The sequence below is a fragment of the Anguilla anguilla genome, chromosome 7 (assembly GCF_013347855.1).
Source record: "Anguilla anguilla isolate fAngAng1 chromosome 7, fAngAng1.pri, whole genome shotgun sequence".
In the NCBI taxonomy this organism is placed as follows: Eukaryota; Metazoa; Chordata; class Actinopteri; order Anguilliformes; family Anguillidae; genus Anguilla; species Anguilla anguilla.
In genome coordinates, this window is record NC_049207.1 from 2,177,737 (window position 1) to 2,195,948 (window position 18,212).

Genomic DNA, 18,212 nt, shown 5'->3' on the forward strand with positions numbered 1-18,212 from the left:
AAGTACATGCAGGTCAGGCTAATTGGAAACTCTAAATTGCCCCTAGGTATGAGTGTGTGAGCGAATGGTGTGCGTGCCCTGCGATGGATTTGCTACCTCTCCAGGGTGTGCTCCCGCTTCATGCCCAATGCATTCTGGGATAGACTCCTGCCCCCGGGGGGGGGGGGGGGGGGGGGGGGGGGGGTGGGAGGCTGGAAAACAGTCTTTCAGTGGCTGGTGTTAGGATCTCTGCTCTGCCTTAATTACATAATTAACACTGATAAGGATGCTAGGAGCAAAGTAGTTCTAACAACACAAAACCTGGGGTGTAGAAAACCGTTTCGGGGGGGAGGGGGTGGTGATATTTCAATAGGATCCATCTTGGAAATTAATTGGTGTATTAATATGGTGTATATACAGTATATGCCTCTGCAATTAAAGCTCTACATATGGACCAGAACAGCTGAGGGAAGGTATCCAGTTCTAGGCATCACAGAATAAATAGACAAGAACTGTTTAAAAAGCAGAGGGAGCCCAGTTCAGATGTGATGCTTCCGGGCTGAGAAAGCAGACTCTCTTTGTCCTCCATTTTCTATAATCTACAAAAAGCTATCAAATTAAATTCCGAGAACTTTTCAGTTATTCATGCAAGAAGACTTCCCAAAAATCAGAAAAAAAAGCAGAAGCACAGCATCGATCAAGAACAAACTAGAGCCAGGATTAGATGACCTTTTACATACCATTTATAAATGGACATGAATATGCAAAATGAAGCTTGCATATGCAAAGGAAATGACTTTTTTTTGCATGATAGAAAGGTCACACTGGGTCTGATTACAGTCATAATGAAATGGTTCTACATCACTGACTAACAATGCGAAGAAACAAATGATAAACATTAGTGCTATGATTAGCAACATAACAATCTCCCTCTTGGACGAGTGACCGTGGTCCAGTTAGAGCGATGAATACTTCCATTACGATGTAATGAGGTTAGGGTGACACAATTTATTTTTTTTAAAACCCCACTTTTACAGACGGGATTGCAGAAAAGAATACACTCTGGGCCTGATACTCCAAGCACTTTAGCATGTGCAAAACCTTTCAGCGCATGCAAAACCAATAACGAAGCCAACGACTGGCGCAAAACAAGTGCCATGGCCCATCACTGATCATGTGACGGCCCATCATTGATCATGTGACGGCCCATCACTGATCATGTGACGGCCCATCATTGATCATGTGATGGCCCATCATTGATCATGTGATTGACTGTGCATGCACTAAAGGCCCTCTGTTGCCAGGGAACCATGCCAAAAATCTCTCTGAGACCGAGGACCTCGTCTCGTAGATAAACACCGTTTTAGAATTTAACAGTGACAGCTGTGCAATCAGGATTAATTAGTCTGCGCAAGTAGGAGACGAGTGGGGTGAAGGGGGAGAGTGGCGCTCAGAACCTCCGGATCAACTGCACGGAACAATATACGCCCAGCCATCGCTGGTCATCGCCGCTAATTGTTTGCTTTTAGCATCCTCTCATCTCGTAAAACTTAACACAGCATTAAATTGTTATGATTTGGCTAAACGGCCGGAGTGATGCGATGCGTCTCCTTCGCCACTAGGGGGCGCAGGTCTCTGACCCGTCACGTTGATCTGCTGCGTGTGGCATCAGAACAAGAGGAACACGCAGAACGTGAACTGCTCGTTCTGTATTAGCGACCGAGCTAAGCTCGCGATTGGCTGTGCCGTTTTGTGCAGCAGAATGCATGAGTGTGTGTGTGTGTGTGTGTGTGCGTGTGTATTGGCTTCCGAGCAGCTCTCTCCATTTAGAGCTGGCTAACTGCCATCTAATTGGCTGTGATAATTGCCATTGAATTCCAATCGGAATCCTTTGCATGAATTGTTGGGGGGGGGCTCACATGAAATTACAGCTGAACTCCACAGAATTTATGATCAACTCTGTTTTAACCAGATCTCTGAATGAGCGGTAAGGGACCAGGCCGCGGCCCGGCTGCAATGCTAATTTAGACTGGGCTGCACAAATTAACATGAGTCGGTCAACACATCTGAGTGCAATCCACGATTGTGCAGTACACTTAAAACCACTGTATGACAGAAAGGGACTGAGTCTGTATCTGAGACTCTCTGTCCCTGTCTCTCTCTCTCTCTCTCTCCGTCTCTCCCTATCTCTCTGTCTCTCTCTTGCTGTCGCTCCCTCCCTCTGTCTGTGTGTGTGTCTCTCTCTCTCTGTCTCTCTCTCTGGTATAATTCTTCCTACCAAAGGGCACACAGGACCGTTCATGCTCTGCCATTAAAGCCAGCCACCCAGCCGAGTCCCAGGTGGGGAGAGACAGTAAAAGCAGGGATCTTTCATTTGGCAGAAAGGCCTCTAAGAGGGAATTAATAGCAGCATGAGCGTCTCTCTGCAGTTTTTACTGTCTCGTGGTGAACGGGGTTTCCAATAAGGCTGCGATCTCGTTAAATCAGCGTGTACCTCTACAACCCCGCCCTGGAGCGGGACACACACACAGCAGGACACTGGAGCGATGTGTGTGGGCTGTGTGTGTGTTGGGTGTGTGTGTGTGTGTTTGGAGAGTGCATCATAACACGCCACAGCTTTGTAAATGATGCACTCTCTCTTCCCTCTCCGCTTTGACACCATAACTGTGTCTCAGGGTGGTTCGTGGGGACCCAGATGTATGCCGTGTGTGTATGCCGTGTTTCCAGCTGGTGTGTAACGCCTTCACCTCAGCTGTACAGCTCAAAGGGCCTTCACTGAATGCTTATTTCCAATAACTGGAGCCTTTACAACCTGTCATCAAAGCACAGTAATGACTGAGGATGGTTCACACAGTTCAGAGAGCTACACACACACACACACACACACACACACACTAGCAAACACAGGTCGCTTCTCAGATCAGGCCGAACCTGCATCTGTCTAGTTCAAAGTCTAGACTTGATATTTCTGTTGGAATCTAAACCAATTAAATTGCTTCTGGTTGGGTATTGATATGAAAAATGAAATTAAATAAAAATATCCACAAGCCTCTTCATTTTGTTTTATTAGGCAGCCGCTTGACCATCAGCACTGTCTTAAACAGAGACGGACACAACCACGTGTCTTCATCATTTACTGCATACAGACATCCACGTCCCCCTACACATTATGTGTATGTACACACACTCACACGCATATGCACACACACACAGACACACACACACACCATGGCCCGCTACTATCTTTGTCAGGTCTTCACACAGATAGGAGCTGAAAGTGGGGTCACTAGTGCAAGCTTGGCCATTCCAGCCAACAAGCAGAGGAGCTTCATCCCCCCCCCCCCCCCCCCGTCTGACATTCAAAACTGAGAAGAGAGGGGGAGCTGCCTGGGATTTGAAAAAAAAAACCAACAACCTTGAGTTGCCCTCTAATCCCTCCACAAAGCTGATGCAGATATTAATTTCACATTCAGTTTCCAGCTCCAACCCAATTTGATGAGCTGAGCAGTAACAGGAATCCCAGCTGAACAGTAACACCATACAGCCACTGATCTTCACAGTACTCAGACAGGCTTGTCTAATTCTGTACCCACTTCCAGAATATCCACATATAATGTAGCCCAGTGGATCTCCGGTGATCCTGTAGTTCTGATGCCGAAGAGCACATTCATACATTTTCAGTTTTTGAGAGATTCTGTCCGGCCAGTCTTCCCTCTCCTGCCCCAGGAGTTTGTGGGTAGTGCAGGTAGTGCATTTTTAAAATTTTTATTTTATTTTATTTTTTAGCTGCACACTCGCTTATTTCAGACATGAAAACCGTAAACACATTCCAATATTTTAAACCACTGAATACAAATAAAAAATAATTCATATCACTTTTTTTCTTTTTTTTTTGTGTCCCTGTGGGTGAAACTTGAATTCCACTGACACAATAGGACTTCTGCAGAGGTTGAGCAGCTGGTGACAGGGGATAGTAAGACCTGGAAAAGCGCTGCATCACTGGGCCACAGGTTGCCGTGGAAACACCCAACCGCTCTGCACCCAACGCCTGGCCGCAGAACCAGCGGAACGTTCCGGTGCTTCTGAGCGTTCGTCCTCACTTTCGCGTGCCCGCATCCTCCGGACAAAGTGTGCCGACGGTCCTGTTCGCCGCTCGCGTCCGAAACGGCAGCCAGGACAGGCCACCGTGTTCCACGCCGCCGACCCAGCCAATGTTTCGACGTGCTTTACAGCAAACCTCAGCGACCCGTCCCCCTTAAAAGCACAATGCACAAACACCCACGAAATAAGCTTTCTTTTTTTCTTTCGCTATAAAAGTACAGAAGTTTCCGTTGTGGACGCTTGGTAAGCTGTGGGCCTGTGGAATTATTCTGAACACGTCTGCCACTGTTTATGAAGAAAAGTCAGCGTTTGCCATCCAAATATCAAAAGCCCACAGGATGTTTTTTTTTTTTACCACAAGCAATTTCTCCTTTCTGGTATTCTTTAAATAACATTTCCTCTTTGTATGCCAAAAAAATATTTGAATTTTATTATTATTATTTTTATTTTTTTACAGTGGAACCCTGGGAATTCTGTTACCCAGATCATAATCCAGCCAGGCCGCTCCGATTTTATTAAACGCAATAAAACCTTGAAGAATCCGCACCCCCCCGGCACATCGCGCATGCAGCGATGCCATTGGAGGGCGTCGCAGAGAGCGCTTCATCGGTGGGGAAAAGGAAAACAGGCCCAAGATGAAGCTGTTTTTACACTGCAGTACGTCTTCCCTCCAGGGCCTGGAGCTCTCCGGCTCAGTGGAGCGGCTCTGTGTTGTCAGGAGCATGTACAACGTTCAAGGAAAATAAAAACCAGCAGCACAGAGCATCGCTCGGCTTTAAGGTGGTTAAGGACGATGGAGGCTGCCTTTCCAGGAAAAGGAGAGGCATCGATTTCTTGCCATCGGTGTGCTGTACCGGCAGGCTTGCCGGCTTGGACAAACATTTCCTTTCCGATGCACTCAGTCTGTATATCTGGAGAACGCCGGGAGGTTGGCAGGGAGATTCCAGCCCTCACAGGACCGAATGACCGCGTGAGCGAGTGAACACACACCCTCTTACGGCTCACCGCTGTTTGCACCGTCCACACACACACACACACACACACACACATCTGACCCTCCCCTGCCACACCACCGTTTACATCTCATTAACCCTCTGAGGTGTGACATCACAAACACATCATTTAGAATGTTCTTAACTGGACATTCTGACGCTGATGTCACAATCACGACTGACAACTGAAAGTGATGGAGTTCCAGGACACTAAATTTTGGGGGGAAAACATTCCAGAAAACCTTCTCTTCAAAGGGTTTATGGCAGTACCTCCCCACTCCTCCCCTCCTAAATCTTTCCTCTTTGCTCAAAACGAAAAGCAAAGTTGGCAGCAAAGTCAGCAAAGGGATTCTGTTGCATCCATTAGGGGGAGTTTCGTTGGGTACTGAGAGTTCCAGAATGTTCCTTGTTCCTCTTGTACAGGCCCCCTTAGCCACCCCACACACGCACCTAGCGCTCGACTCCTCCGGGACCGAGACGGGGGGCGCCGGGAGCCCCTGAGTGGGCGTGGCGCGGGGCGGGGCGGGGCCTAGCCGCTGTTTTCGGCGGTCATGTACTTGAGCGCGGCGAAGCCGTAGCGGCGGGACATGTTCTGCTGGAACTCCTCCTTCAGCGTCCTCAGGCACACGCGGTACTGCTTGTTGGAGCGGAACTTGGTGATGTCGAAGCTGGGCGCGTGCGGCATGTGGATCATGTAGGCGTTGGGCAGCACCACAAACTCGTACTCCTGCACCAGAGAGAGGGGGGGGGGAGGGGGCAGGGGGGAGAGAATGTCAAAGGAAAGACAGTTCTGTACACACAGTAAGGACCTAGATTTACCAGTTTCTTAGTTTCACTCATCTTTTCCCTCACCCAGTGTGCTGTCCGAAGAGCTGGTTTCACTGCTGATTTGGGTATACCCTGCATACTTTAACTGCCAAAGTGAATTTTTTAAATGTATGTTGTTGCCAGTTCAAACACCACACCGCCCCCCTCCCATGTCCACTAATAAAAACTTTCTAGGGGAAACAAGTTATTTACAAGTAATATAAACTATCTTCACATTTTGGCAGCCACATGTTGTCACATTTCTAATTCGCACACCGTTGGCTCAAGTGGTGTACTGCCTCTTTAAGAGCTGATAAGAGCACCTACAGTAAGTGAAATGAAGTGGAGTTTGTGAAGAGTCAAAAGGCTGGGCTGAGTGGTGTAAGCTTCCGGATAAATTAATCTTTGACCTGCTTTCTGATTGGCTGCCTGCTTTGAGCTATTGACCCAAGCCTGAAACACAACTGCTTTCACTCTGTGTTAGTGCGTCTCTGGTAAGCAGTTTTAACAGCCCGGAGAGTGTTGGAGAGGTTGTTTTATGGTAGTTAGGCCCTGAGGAGACCTGGCGGTTTGTGTGTTCTTTGATTCCTCAAAGCTCTGCTCAGATTTATTTTCCTCTTCTTCCAGCCAAATAAATGTTGGGCAAAATCGCATCGCCATGGGGATCATATTGGCCATTGTGACTGCATATGATCACACGCATCGCCATGGGGATCATATTGGCCATTGTGACTGCATATGATCACACACCAAGGATTTCCTGGTGACCTGCCTTTCAGTCTCTCACATATAGCACATACACACACTGTAAAATCCACAATCTGTGTGGAGTTCATGCCATATGTCAAATAATTCATCATAACCTTCCAGGAAGCAGAGGCTCTGTTTGGCCACTGTTGTATTTATTTATTTTTTAATAACTGTACTGTCTTCTTAAAGTTAGGCTATACATTTCATTTCATAAACATTTCATTTTCAGAAAAGTGAGACAAGAGAGCAAAAAAAAAGAAAAAGTCGTTCCCTGTCGATCCCTGTAAAATCCATATCCGTGTGTCAGTACAGCCCTGATATTCAGCTGGTTTAGATCGAATCGACTCATCCAAAATGCATTATTCACACAAAATGAAAAACAACAGCCGTCCAGAACAGCAGCAGTGATGTCAAACGACGAGCTGAATTGAATTTGCTCAGTTTTTGGCTTTTACTGGAAGCATGCAAATAAACCCTGCACACAGAATGGGTGAAAGCTGGACTATAAGCAGCCACGGCTGCAAAAAGGGAAACACTGCAGGATTGGTCCAGTGTGTCCCCTTAAGAAATAAAGGGAGAACATAAAGTGTATTACCATACAAAGCCTGGAATATTTTGTTTAAAAAATGAGTGCTGTATATCTTGAGGTCCTTTACTTATTGTACATGCAAAAATACAATAAAAAGAAATTTGATAACAAAAAAAAGAAATGAATACTAATGAATCATCTTGAAAGGTTTTTTTTTTCCTGGAGAAAAGTTAAGCAGGGCGTCCGTTAAATTTGCATCGCCTCTGGGGACATAAGACCGCTGAGAGATTATAGCACCGTTTCAATTATGGAGGCACTGTGTAAATGTTTGATTCTGCAGCCTCATCTTCATGGGAGGATGAAAAACACTGAATACGGAACACTGGGGAACAGAAGGGCTAACTGAGCAGCCCGTTAGCCCGTTAGCCCTTTAGCCCGTTAGCCCTTTAGTCCGTTAGCCCTTTAGCCCGTTAGCCATTAGTCCTTTAGCCCGTTAGTCCTTTAGCCCGTTAGCCCTTTGGTCCGTTAGCCCTTTAGTCCTTTAGCCCGTTAGCCTGTGATCACGGAGGGATTCAGGCCATACCTGCGCGTCCAGCTCCATCACGTGGGCCACCTTGTTCCAGCCGAACCCGACGAAGCGCCGGTCGTACTCGGGACTGTCCCGCCGCACCATGACGTAGGGCTCGAAGTCCGCCTCCCACTGCACCCGGTACGGCGTGGTGGCCGTCCGCCATTTTGCGAAGTTGGTGGGGGCGTGACCCTTCGTCCACACGTGGTACCTGTTTGAACCAGAGTGGGGCCGGGGGCAGGGGGGGGGGGCAGTGTGGTATAATGGGTAAGGAACTGGTCTTGTAACCTGAAGGTCACAGGTTCGATTCCCGGGTAGGACACCTTGCCATTGTACCCTTGAGCAAGGTACTTGAAGAACCTGCATTGCTTCAGTGTATATCCAGCTGTATAAATGGATGATTCAGTGTATATCCAGCTGTATAAATGGATGATTCAGTGTATATGCAGCTGTATAAATAGGTGCAATGTAAATGCTGTGTTAAAGCTGTGTAAGTCGCTCTGGATAAGAGCGTCGGCTAAATGCCTGCAATGCAATGTCTCAAACTGCCGCTAGGATGAGCTTCACGGTCGCCTGGGGTCTGTAAGCTGGGCCACAGGCATAGATTTAACAGGAACACAATCTCACTGAAAGCCCCATTTGCTTTTAATGCTCTCTTCCATTACAGGCAATGTAAGGTAAAGTCTCCATCAATCCCCGTACTCTCCGCCAGGAATTGGATTACAGGGCATGAATGACTGCAGACGAACGCGCAGATGAGATTTTTCTGCAGAAGCTGACAAGCGATTTGCCGCAGGAATAAAATGTAACTCTAATATAACCTGGCTGATTAACCGTACGTTTGCCATTTGCAGAGCTGGGCCAGTTGTTTCAGGGGGCCCTGATTAATGAGGACCTGGGGCAGGTTCAGTATTACAGCAGAACAGCGCTGGTCGAACCTACAGATGCACCGCATGGATTTCACCAGTCCACTACTTAATCTCGCAATGTCATGCTACCCAGGTGGAGTTAAAGTGGGGGGGTCACCTGTGCTTACCTGAAGGTGAAGAGCGTTCCCATGTCCAGCTGGGACAGCAGCTCGGCCTTGGATTTGGGGTAGGACAGGCGGTAGCGCAGGGTCTCGAAGGCCGGCACCACCAGGGCCTTCTTGGTGTTGGCCATGTCCAGCTGCACCACCGACTTCCTAAAGGACCACCAGAGCAAGTAAAACAGATTCCTACACACTGCCGTAAGGTGGACGTCACCTGACGTACTCGTAGAGCTCACAGCTCAGAACGCAATACACAGGAGGGCTCTCAATGCCTGCCGGTGCCTGAAGAGTGCCACCCCCCCCACCGACACCCCTCACCCCCACCCCCAACCCCAACCCCAACAAACACACGGACAGGAAGCCTGTCTCCCTCACCTGAGGTACTCGTAGAGCCCGTACATGGGCAGGAAGTCGATGTCGGACAGGAAGTCTCCCTCACCTGAGGTACTCGTAGAGCCCGTACATGGGCAGGAAGTCGATGTCGGACAGGAAGACGTAGGGCGTGTTGACCTGCTTCATGGCCACGTTGCGCAGCAGGTTGACGGGGTAGAACTGGCCCTCCTTGTAGACGATGTGGTACCCCACGTTGCCCCGCCCCATCAGCACCTCGGAGCCCTGGGCGTAGCGCAGGAACTGCTGCGCCTCGGCGTCCGACAGGTACAGGGCCAGGCTGACGGGCCCCTCCCAGTGCTTACAGATGGCCTCCAGCATCTGGAGCCTGCGAGACAGGACCACACACCCCCCCACCCCCAACATTTAACAGCCCTGGCCTCTATCATCTGGAGCCTGCAGGAGAGAGGGCCACACACCCCCCACCCCCCAAACTTTAACAGCCCAGGCCTCTATCATCTGGAGCCTGCAGGAGAGAGGGGCACCAACACCAACCACCTCCAAAATTTAACAGCCCTGGCCTCCAGCATCTGGAGTCTGCGAGAGAGGACCACATACACCCACCCCCCCCCCCCCCCCCCCCCTCTTAAATTTAACAGCCCACTACAAGGTCTGAAGCACTAAATGTTACTTGTCTAAGGCAGGTAAAACTAGGGGTGGGACATTTCACAATATTCTCTACACAGTGACGAGCGTTCGATTAGTTATTTAATCGTTATCTTACCATATTGCTATAATCACAATATGATGTGATCAGCTGCGATGTGAATGCGATCATTAGATTTGACAGATTCCCCCCACCCCACGACACTCAAGAGATCATTAAAATAACAAACGGTATAACTTTTCAATTTAACAAGTGTTTTTAATAAGTTTGCCATGTAAATGACTTGCGACGCGAGTCGGTATCTGTTCATACACGTCGCATCGATGCGGCTGCATCGTGACGTTTGCATCGCGATGCGCTGATGCATCGATGTCTCACTGCACCCCTATTCGGAGGCGAATAACTTTTACTGACTGACGTGTCGAAACCCAACTTGATGCGGCTTTATTGAATTAATATGCAGATGACTGGCTCCGGATAATCTGCCCCATTAAAACCCATCTATACTGATTTAGCTTAGCTGATCCGAGGCACAGCAGGGTTTCCCCATTTTATTTACTTTTCAGTGAGTTTTAATTAAAATTTTAACTGTTGGGCCTTCACATGCTGAGAGCCATCAGGAAGCAATAGAGCGCTATAGTTTGCAGTGAATTTGCTTCGGCAGATTTCCAATCCTTTTTTAATTTTTTTACCCCCATAGGGATTTCGATTTCTGCAGAAAATAATGTCTGTGGTAAACATAAGCATAAGAGAGCTCTTCGCGTTTTGTTCTACAAGATAAATTACATTTATTATTTATTATCTCAATCATGAATTTCAAAGCCGTTGTGTGCTTAAAATAAGTTGCCAACGAGTTATATCGAAACTACGTTCGCATTCCGCCAACCACCGCCCAAATTTCACGCTAGCCCGCCTGCACGCGACAGCCTTCGTGGTTTCAAACGGAGACTTCGCGGCCACGTTCCCCTGGCCACGGCCGGCCGTTTCCTCCTGACGACTTTATTCCGGTACGGACAGGAATTTAGCGGGAGAAATCTGCCACAGCCATCCGTCACCCGGCCGAGCGGCCGAATCGTGAGCGTCGTCGGAAAAGCGACGGTGGCGAAGAGAGCAGATTTACCGACAGAGCGTGTCGCTAGTCCCTCGGTCGACTTGCGGGAGCGAGACTTCGCCCGAACATCGCGGCAGAAACCGCGACGAGCTTCCCTCACCGCGTGCATTCCGTGAGCGTCCTAGGTACTAGAGGCGGTATGAATGCGGACGGTAATTAAGATCAATGCCCTCGCTGCAGAAAGGGAATGAACCCAAGCTTTGACCTAAAAGGTCGACCGATCAAAACGTTCTGTTTTTGAAAACACTGGTGTTTGCTTCGTCCAGAGGAAACGTGACACGCATCAGCTGGAAAACAGCATTTTCCAATTTGTGATTTGTGCAGTGTCTCTGTGGAGTTCGGCTCGTGTTTGAACATCACAGAATTTCCTCAGTTGCAAAAAGCTCGAGGAAAAAAAACAAAACACATCTTTGAAAACTTTTCTGCTCATTAATGGCACAATACAAAGACGGAAAACTTTTTTGTGCCGTCAAAGTTTACGACTCTAGTTTCGCGTGGGCAGTTAAGATGCATCTGAACACATAAAGGCCATTACTAAGATATAAAAAAAAATACGGATTCACACAGACTGCAGTGAGGCCCATCTGAAACATAGCAGCACATTAAAAAAAATAGGCCACCGAATCTTCAGAGTCACACACTGACAGGGAAATGAGATCTCGCCTCTGCAGACTGCCTCTGTGGGGCATCCAGAAATATCTCACATCAGCCCGAAAAAGGCTATTACTTTACCCCCCCCCCAAAATCTGTGGATCCACCCCAAGGTCACACAAACTCTGGCTATGGCGATGTGTCCGAGGGGAGGGGCTGGAATAAGAGAGCCGTTATGTGAGGAGCACGCTGTGTTCTCCACACTCTCGCTGCTCCCTGCGCAGGCCTGAGTGTAATGGGCCGCGGGAGGCATAACCGCTTTTCTGTTTCTCCTACTTACTGGAAAATTTCATTTTATGGGTCAGGAAAAGAATTAAGGCTTTTATCCTTGAAATATGAGAGAGAGAGGGGAACAAATGTGCGCATAAAATCAAAACAGGTTGCCCAGGTGATAAGGGCTTAAGGCAAACTCGGTCCACTTTAAATGCCAACATGGCCCACCTTCTCGTTCATAGTAATGTGTCATCCCTACAATATTTAAATTGAGTAGATCGTGGGGCTTTCATGTGACCTTACAGGTGAGCGTTTAGGCCCTTCAGGTAAACTTTAGGCCCTGCAGGTGAGCGTTTAGGCCCTGCAGGTGAGCGTTTAGGCCCTTCAGGTAAACTTTAGGCCCTACAGGTGAGCGTTTAGGCCCTGCAGGTAAACTTCAGGCCCTGCAGGTGAGCGTTTAGGCCCTGCAGGTGAGCGTTCAGGCCCTGCAGGTGAGCGTTTAGGCCCTGCAGGTATACTTTAGGCCCTGCAGGTGAGCGTTCAGGCCCTGCAGGTGAGCGTTCAGGCCCTGCAGGTGAGCGTTCAGGCCCTGCAGGTGAGCGTTCAGGCCCTGCAGGTGAGCATTTAGGCCCTGCAGGTATACTTTAGGCCCTGCAGGTGAGCGTTTAGGCCCTGCAGGTGAGCGTTCAGGCCCTGTAGGTGAGCGTTCAGGCCCTGTAGGTGAGCGTTTAGGCCCTGCAGGTGAGCGTTCAGGCCCTGCAGGTGAGCGTTCAGGCCCTGCAGGTGAGCGTTCAGGCCCTGCAGGTGAGCGTTTAGGCCCTGCAGGTAAACTTTAGGCCCTGCAGGTGAGCGTTTAGGCCCTGCAGGTGAGCGTTTAGGCCCTGCAGGTGAGCGTTCAGGCCCTGCAGGTGAGCGTTTAGGCCCTGCAGGTGAGCGTTCAGGCCCTGCAGGTGAGCGTTTAGGCCCTGCAGGTGAGCGTTTAGGCCCTGCAGGTATACTTTAGGCCCTGCAGGTGAGCGTTTAGGCCCTGCAGGTGAGCGTTTAGGCCCTGCAGGTGAGCGTTCAGGCCCTGCAGGTGAGCGTTTAGGCCCAGCAGGTGAGCGTTTAGGCCCAGCAGGTGAGCGTTTAGGCCCTGCAGGTGAGCGTTCAGGCCCTGCAGGTGAGCGTAAGGAGGGGCGGGGCGTACCTGTCCATGGAGAGCTGGGCCACCAGCGTGACGTCGGTGCGGTCGGCGGCGGGCTCGTGCTCGTAGTGCAGGAAGTAGAGGTGCGTGCGGTGCACGGTGAAGCGCTCCCGCCGGAACTCGTAGCACGGGTCGTCCTCGTCCAGCTCCGACAGCGTCTTCTGCAGCTGAGGGGACACGCAGAAGCCCCGGTCACCTTCGCCCCCGTCCCAGAACACCAGAGCGCGCGTCCCAGAACACCTGAGCGTGCGTCCCAGAACACCTGAGCGCGCGTCCCAGAACACCTGAGCGCGCGTCCCAGAACACCTGAGCACGCGTCCGTCCCAGAACACCTGAGCACGCGTCCGTCCCAGAACACCTGGGCGCGCGTCCGTCCCAGAACACCTGAGCGCGCGTCCCAGAACACCTGAGCGTGCGTCCCAGAACACCTGAGCGTGCGTCCCAGAACACCTGAGCACGCGTCCGTCCCAGAACACCCGAGCGCGCGTCCCAGAACACCTGAGCGCGTGTCCGTCCCAGAACACCTGAGCGCGCGTCCGTCCCAAAAGTACGGCCGTGCCACTCCCTCGCGTGACGCTGACCCGCGACACGCTCCGTCTCCGTTCCTCAGGCGCTTCAGACAAATCAGAAACCGCAGTGTTACGTTTCACAAGCGCAAAGCTCGCGCTTGGAATGTACTGGAAAAATCGAGCATTCAGAAACCGCTGCCCATCCCCCAGCCTCCCTTTGCTTCGATGGCAAAGTCTGCGCTCCTGAACACTCCAAGATTCCGTTCACGGAGAGAGTAGCTCCACAAAAAAATTTAATTTTCAATAACCATGCTTATCCAAATGCACACAAATTTCAAAAGAAATGCCATCATAATAATTAATTATGTGGTTTAATGAGGCTGGCTGTAATAATGCTGAAGTTAAAAAAAAACGATGTTTAGCTTTCTCTGATCACGGGAATGAGTGCAGACTAATGACAGAGGAATATAACTCATCAGCAGGACCCTTTAATCAGCGGGGAAAGACCAAAGGGGAACGACAGAAAGCAAGTCCCCGAGGCTCGGGACTGGAAACACGACTAATCAGGAAGATCAAAGCCCAGAGCACCGCCATTACAAGCCTGGCACTAACTGCTGAATAAAGGTCTTCTTATTAGGAGGAGGAGACCCACAGCCTACCAAGCAGATCCCTGCAGGCAGGTTCTCTAAGGTCACGGTAGCATAGTTGTATGAACTAATATTCTGAACCCGTGCTGGCCTAGCGTTGTAAATCCTGCCTGCGATATGGATTCTTGGGCCCTTCTGCCATACGCTTGTTGGGGAGTTTTGCGGTTTTAACGTAATAAAAGGTTAAACTCAGTCAACATGCCAAAAGCAAAAACGTGCGGGTGTGTTTCGCCCAAAATGATTTCAAACAATGGGACGTGCCTTTTCAGTAAAAAAAAACAAAAACAAAACGAAAACGTTATTTAGTGATGACGTTTGCTATTTTACAGAAGGTTGACTGCTGGTTCAGGCACTGTACTGTTTCAAAAGCATCGTTTTGGCAGCGGCACAGCGGAAGTCTAAACGATGCCCATCCCTAATCAGTGCAGTCCCGTAAAAACCTTTCACTCCGAATGGTGCCTCCTCCGTTTCAGCACGAGCTGACGCTGCACTGTCCATTTCCTCAAAAGGCTTTCCTGGCACTGCTTCCTGCTCACCCCCAACCCCCACCCCCACCCCCCTCCTAATGGGGGTATTCCCAGCCAATGATCTCTGGGAAGTAAAGGGAAGTGCTGCTCAAATGGGCAATGAAAATAAAATGGACCAAGCTGAAGGACGGCTAACCGGATTTTTCAACAGACACTTACTGGAGTAAGGGAACACACATAAACCAGCGAGTTTCTAACAGTGCACCACAAAGTGAAAACACAGCACAGCACAAATTAATGGAGACTAATACTCTTACAAGACCGAGCAATGCAGGAAAGAAGGGCACTGCAATAAATATCTGGTGAATATTTCTTATTACATCCTTGTAAAAGTTTTGAAATACTATTGTACTATGCGGCTGGAGGCAGGAGCATTTTTACTGGGCAAGTGAGCACACCCATAGCAAAGATCTTTGTTTGCCTGTCTCCAACTTTAGAGACCTCACCAGTGTATTATATTTAACACCCTCAAAAAAAAGTTTTAAAAAGTTTTAACTGTTGTAATTTATAATGAATTTCATTTATAATTATTTAAACAATGATAGGCATAAAGCAATTGACAATATAATTTCTCATCCTTTTATCTTCTATTTTTGGGCCATATTAAATGTAGAAAATGATTTTTATGCAATAATGATAGTAGACAATAAAAGGAAACAATAAATACTGGTAAGTCAAAGTAACATTTCCAGAATTAAAAGCTGCTGATCTACAACCCTGCCAGGGTCCGATATATCCCTGCCATTCCATTGGCTACTGATATCAGCTGGTATAAAAACTGAGAAACTTGAGCCAATTGAGCAGCAAAACAGAGACAGCTCCGTTATATTTAAACGACTTTACACACCGGCCAGACGTCTCTGTTCTGAATCCCCAGGGAAGCTGACGCCCCCCCCCCCCTCCACATGCTGGCACTGTGGAAATTATTAAGTATTCACTTAAATGCTTGTTTACAAATAATGCTACAAAAATAGAACATCCTCAATAAGCAGTTTTCCCCCCTGGGACGTTAACTTTGCGAGAACAAAACAAAAAGGCAAAAAATGTGTTAACAGTAACTACTGCAACAGTGAAACACTGATATAGTTTATAGCCTTGAACAGCCTCGAAAATGGTTCCACGTACAGGTCAATAATTTAGAAATATGATCTTGCTGAAAAGTGTAAATGAAGTCACTTGAATAACTGCCGCACAAGTTGCAGCAGGGAATCCCAAATGCAAACTTTCATTTAAAAAAAAAAACAAAAAACAAACAATTTTTTAAAAAGCTGTTGTATATTTAAATATTAGGCTGTATTTTCTAATGAACAGATTGACCTTGCCCTGGGGATATGAGTTACCAAATGGTTTCATCCTCATGAAAAGACAGTTATGCTTATTTCTTTTTAAAGCCTCATACGCAGCAATATGCTGTAATTAAAATGATGAGAAGTGTCTTGTTACACCTATAATTAATTAACTTATATTTTACGACATTACCAGCATGACAAGTAGCAACCATCTATTTTCCCATGTTGTGTGGAGTTCTAATACTGTGTGTGGCCGGTGTCCTCATAAGTACTGTGTATGGGGTGGAGTCCTCATGAATACTGTGTATGGGGTGGAGTCCTCATAAATACTGTGTATGGGGTGGAGTCCTCATAAATACTGTGTGTGGTGTGGAGTCCTCATAAATACTGTGTGTGGTGTGGAGTCCTCATAAATACTGTGTGTGGTGTGGAGTCCTCATAAATACTGTGTGTGGTGTGGAGTCCTCATAAATACTGTGTGTGGTGTGGAGTCCTCATAAATACTGTGTATGGGGTGGAGTCCTCATAAATACTGTGTATGGGGTGGAGTCCTCATAAATACTGTGTATAGTGTGGAGTCCTCATAAATAGTGTGGAGTCCTCATAAATACTGTGTATGGGGTGGAGTCCTCATAAATACTGTGTATGGGGTGGAGTCCTCATAAATACTGTGTGTGGTGTGGAGTCCTCATAAATACTGTGTGTGGTGTGGAGTCCTCATAAATACTGTGTGTGGTGTGGAGTCCTCATAAATACTGTGTGTGGTGTGGAGTCCTCATAAATACTGTGTGTGGTGTGGAGTCCTCATAAATACTGTGTGTGGTGTGGAGTCCTCATAAATACTGTGTATGGGGTGGAGTCCTCATAAATACTGTGTGTGGTGTGGAGTCCTCATAAATACTGTGTGTGGTGTGGAGCCCTCATAAATACTGTGTGTGGTGTGGAGCCCTCATAAATACTGTGTATGGAGATGCAAACATTGCTGGATTTGGCATGCTAGAGAAGTGCAACCCCAATCAGACACTAAGCAATAAAAAACGTGTGCGTTTACTACTGCCTGACCAAGCAAGAAAAGAACTGTGTGCGTTTACTACTGCCTGACCAAGCAATAAAAAAACGTGTGCGTTTACTACTGCCTGACCAAGCAAGAAAAGAACTGTGTGCGTTTACTACTGCCTGACCAAGCAATAAAAAAACGTGTGCGTTTACTACTGCCTGACCAAGCAAGAAAAGAACTGCGTGCCTGACCAACCAGAGGCGACCCATGATAACAACCCATCCCTCCACAAAACGAGGAGAACTGGGATATGGTCAGTAAAGCAGACCATTAGTAGGGATGTACAGTAAATAAATAATAACGAATACTTGTTTTCTTTAACGGAATAGTATTCAGATACTCATTTTTTCTTCTTCTTCTTCTTCTTCTGGGGTTTGGGGAGGGGGCTGTAGTGGTACATTCTTGGCAAACAGAAATGGCAGCAGGCTAAACCTCAGATCACGCCAGGCGGTGTCCTCGAGGCAAAGCTTCAGCTCTGAAGAGGCCTGATCCCGACATAATGAAACCCGTGTTTGAGCAACGGATCATGGGAAAGGATCACAAGGCCCTGTGCCAGACTGGCCTACGAAGCCATCCGGTAAAATACTTCTCAAATCCGGCCTGTTACTTCATGAAAATCGAGCGTATCCTTGACCTGATTCCTGCTTCTCTCTCCCCTCCTGAAGCACGACGGCAGATCCCTCAGGCAAGCCAAAGACATGCTGACGCCCTCGGTGAAAACAAACGGCTTCCTGGTTATTACCGTGACTGCAAGGTTTTATCACCTCTGCTCAAGCGAACTAATGGGATACCGGAGTTAAAGTTTGAGGACCCTGTGCGTGTAATAAAATAAAAGAGCTATCTGTTATGCTCGATTGAAAATTAATGAATGAATCCCCACATAAGTAACCGTTGGTGAGGCTCTCCAGTTTGGAGTTTACATTTCCTGGGTCACATCCAATAAAAGAGGAGGTCACAATTGCCCTTGGTCCGCGAAAAGAGTCCCTCTTCACCGCTTGGCCACCATGTGAGCTCGTCTGTCCAACCCTCTGACAGAGGTGCATGTTGTTGTCTTTCCCACCGAGTTCAAGGAGTGGAAAGAAGGCAGCGAGCATAGCAGTGTCCTCTGTCTCTCTTGTCCAGTCACCCCTGACACAAGGACCAAGCGCTGCGCCACAACATGTAGTGCTTCAGTTAGATGCATTCAAAAGTGAATCTGAATGCCCTCCTAGCACATTTGTTTTTACAACCTTTTACTTTTCACTAGTAAAGCTGCCAGACCTTAAATGAGCC

At 48.2% G+C, this 18,212-nt stretch overlaps 1 protein-coding gene across 2 annotated transcripts in view; it reads right to left on the reverse strand.

Moving 5' to 3' along the window:
- Positions 1–3,027: 3,027 nt before the first annotated feature.
- Positions 3,028–18,212, reverse strand: part of LOC118232328 (LARGE xylosyl- and glucuronyltransferase 1-like) — an 80,899-nt gene continuing 65,714 nt past the window's right edge. For both annotated transcript variants that reach the window (XM_035427235.1, XM_035427234.1), the window contains exons 11-15: positions 12,915–13,078; positions 9,196–9,474; positions 8,763–8,909; positions 7,742–7,937; positions 3,028–5,799 (exon numbers count right to left, since the gene is read on the reverse strand). In XM_035427235.1, coding sequence (XP_035283126.1) covers positions 5,602–5,799; positions 7,742–7,937; positions 8,763–8,909; positions 9,196–9,474; positions 12,915–13,078 — 984 coding nt within the window. In that variant the 3' untranslated portion in view covers positions 3,028–5,601. The remainder of the gene's footprint in view (positions 5,800–7,741; positions 7,938–8,762; positions 8,910–9,195; positions 9,475–12,914; positions 13,079–18,212) is intronic.